The sequence below is a fragment of the Nicotiana attenuata genome, unplaced genomic scaffold (genome assembly GCF_001879085.1).
Source record: "Nicotiana attenuata strain UT unplaced genomic scaffold, NIATTr2, whole genome shotgun sequence".
In the NCBI taxonomy this organism is placed as follows: Eukaryota; Viridiplantae; Streptophyta; class Magnoliopsida; order Solanales; family Solanaceae; genus Nicotiana; species Nicotiana attenuata.
In genome coordinates this window covers 76720-80311 of record NW_017674498.1, presented here as the reverse complement: position 1 = coordinate 80311, position 3592 = coordinate 76720, and the positions used below count along the sequence as shown (strand labels likewise).

The 3592-nt window shown below is 37.1% G+C and overlaps 1 protein-coding gene across 1 annotated transcript; it reads left to right on the top strand.

Annotated features, from left to right (window-relative positions):
• The first annotated feature begins 1673 nt into the window (after positions 1-1673).
• On the top strand, positions 1674-3592 carry LOC109218778. The gene is made up of 3 exons (XM_019383163.1): positions 1674-2240; positions 2394-2633; positions 2741-3592. The coding sequence occupies exons 1-3, from the start codon at positions 1674-1676 to the stop codon at positions 3590-3592; spliced, it is 1659 nt and encodes a 552-aa protein (XP_019238708.1).

Here is a 3592-nt window from a genome sequence, read left to right as displayed (position 1 = left end):
TACTCAGTTAACTTTAAGTACTAACATTTATCCACAGATTTCATCTTTCATTAATTCAACACACTATTTTTCAGGTACAAATGCATTGTCATCTAACAACCGGAATTTAAAATTAGTTATATCATGATTTCTGCTCCTAAGGATTGAGTTTGCTGCTGAAGTTCTTTTTGGTTTTCTGAGTTTGCTGCTGAAGTTCTTTTTGGTTTTCTGAGTTTTGAGTTGAAGGTTGTCGATTAAGAATATACTGAAAATAGCTTCTGGTTGTTCTGAGTGTAGTTTTGGTTTTAATATTCTGCCGAGTGTTGGGCAAGTCTATTGCTGACATTGCAGCTTTAGATGGCATTTTGAGTTCGGAAATCAGAGGCTTTGAGTGTAAGTGTTGGGCTACAGTTTAAGAAACAAATCTGCACTGTTGAGCTCCAGTTAAGCTGCAAACCTGCAGCACCTAATTCAGTTAGGTTCCAACTGCATTTTCTGCCCAGCACTGCCTTGAAATAAGTCATCTGATAGTTGTTTATGAGAATAGTAAATGTGACTGATCAGTTGAGTTTTAGAACAGTTTGGGACTGCATTTGAAATCAGCACAACTGAAGCCAAACTTCTGCAATTTCTACACAGTCCAGCTTTTGCTGATGAGTTCAGCAGTCTATAGTTTCTGCCCAGTTTAAGTTTTGCAAATATGACTAGTTTTGCAAAAATAGCCGATTTTTGAGAATATTGGTTGTGAAGAGAACTTTTAGATACCCTTATGTGGAAAAAGGCTAGAGTGGTGAGTTCAATTGAGCGAGGTCGCAAAAGCCTTTGACCTGAGTGTTAACACGAGTGTTGAGTGACATATATATTGAGTGAAACACTAAGGGGGTGAATAATGAGGTCCTATTTTTGACTAACCAACTTTCTTGCTTTACGTTTTCTTTTGTCTAGGTATAAGTGTTGTTTTCTTTTGTCTACTGTACCAGCAACAGTAGTTTTGTTTCAGACTGTTCTTTTCTTTTAGTCTTTTGAGTCTGGTTATTCAATGGTATAGATTGCATGATTTTGATGGCTGGAAACTTTGCCAATATAAGAGGATAATTCTTTTTACATTGAGTCTGGACTGGACATATTAGTTTTGAAGACATATAAGTTGCTTGTTTGTTCAATTTCAGCATATGCTAACGGTCTACATACCTTGCTTTACATTTGAGTAATGATAGGACATGCTTTCTGAATAAAATTTTGACTTGTCCACATTTTGTGTATGTTTTAGTTATCTATGAGAATTTGCTTTTTCCCCTTATCAATTGTACCAATGGATTAAAATGCTATTTGTAATTTGTTAGAAACGATTCATTTTAGCAGAATGGTTCATATATTTTCAACCAAAGAGATAATACATGTTGTGCATCCCTTATAACTGGAAAAAAAGAGAGTACTGCAAATTTTGCGGAGTTACATCTTTGGGATAGTTTCAGCAAATTACTTAGGAACATTCATATGAGAGAAAAATTAGAGAACATCCTGAACTCTCGACTTAATCAACATAAAGCATACAAGAGTTCGAAGACAATGAAAGCATTAACTTGTTATAGTGTAGAGGGACTTGCCTTAAAAGCAGTGGTCAATGTCAAATTAATATGCTTTTGGTTTATTTGGTTAATTTTGTTGATTTACTTTTGTCATATAGGATATCTATGGATAATGGTGATAAAAGTTGGATGAATCTCCTGAGATGGACGAATGAGTATATCCGTGGAGTGAATGATTTTCTTGATAAGGCATTTGAACGAGCCGCCCAAGGAAATGAAATATTATGCCCTTGCAAAAATATCATGAATCGCTATTGGCATTATAGAAATGTGGTGGAGGATCATTTGGTTGTTCATGGATTTGTTGATGGTTATACCAAATGGGTTTTCCACGGAAAAGGATTTTCCTCGAGAAATACACCTCATCCAAGCAATGGTGATGAATGTTCTACCATGCGTGATGATATTGATGGACTACTTCATGATACATTTAGAAATATTGAGGGTCAGGCAGGGGATGAAGAAGGAGTTGGGGAAAGACTATCTGAAGATGCAAAGAAGTTTTTCAAATTGCTGGAGGAAGGAAAACAAGAGTTATATCCGGGGTCTGAAAATTTCAGTAAACTGAGTTTCACTATTCGATTGTACTTGCTTAAATCCTTGCATGGGTTGAGTAATGTGGCTTTCTCTGAATTGTTAGAGTTGATAAAAGAGGCATTTCCCTTTGCTCAGGTACCGGAATCTTTCAACAAGGCTAGAAATATGATAACAGATTTGGGTCTTCATTATGAAAAAATACATGCATGCCCTAATGATTGCATGTTATTTTGGAAAGAAAATGCGAATGCCGAGAATTGCTCTATTTGTGGGTCTTCAAGATGGAAGAGTGGTGGTCCTTTGACTAAAGCTAGCTCTAAAATCCCTGCAAAGGTTTTAAGGTACTTTCCTTTAAAGCCTAGACTTCAGAGGATATTCATGTGTCCTGAAACGGCTACTGCAATGAGATGGCATACTAATGAACGACCCAATGATGGGAATATAAGACATCCTGCAGACGGGGAAGCTTGGAAGGCTTTTGATTCTTGCACCCAGACTTCTCTAGAGATGCTAGGAATGTTAGATTGGGTCTTTCAAGTGATGGTTTCAACCCATTTCGGACGATGAGCATTTCTCATAGCACGTGGCCTGTTATGTTAATGAACTATAATTTATCACCGTGGATTTGCATGAAGCCGGAGTATATAATGTTATCTATGATCATTCCAGGTCCATCATCTCCAGGAAATGATATAGATGTGTACCTACGACCATTAATTGAAGAATTGAAGGAACTATGGGAAATTGGGATAGACACATTTGATGCTGAAACCAACCAAACTTTCCGAATGCGTGCAGCCTTAATGTGGACAGTTAGTGACTTTCCAGCATTAGCAATGCTTTCAGGATGGAGCACTAAGGGGAGATTGGCATACCCCACTTGCAATTATGACACATGTTCTCAATATCTCAAACATAGTCATAAGATGTGTTACTTGGGCCATCGAAGATTTTTGCCTCGTGATCATACATTCCGACGAGATAAGAAGTCTTTTGATGGTAACGAGGAGCATAGACCTGCACCTGATCCATTGTCGGGTGAAGAAGTGTTTGGCGATCTGCTTGAATTCAACAATATCTTTGGAAAGAGCTCTAAAAAAAGGCCTCGGAGTGATAAGGGTCCGTGGAAAAAGAGATCCATTTTTTTCGAATTGCCATATTGGGTGCATAACAAATTGAGGCACAATCTTGATGTGATGCACATTGAGAAAAACATATGTGATGGTTTTCTTGGGACTTTATTAGAAATAGATGGAAAATCAAAGGATCAAGAAAAATCTCGCTATGACTTACAAGAAATGGGGATACGAAAGGAGCTGCAACCAAGAATAAATAATAATGGAACTATAAGTTTGGATAAATCTTGTTTCTACATGGAACCAAAACAGAAAAGTTTATTTTGTACTGTCATGAAAAATGCTAAATTACCAAAAGGGCGTGCTTCGAATATTTCAGAACGCGTGCAAGTGAAGGAGATGAAAATATGA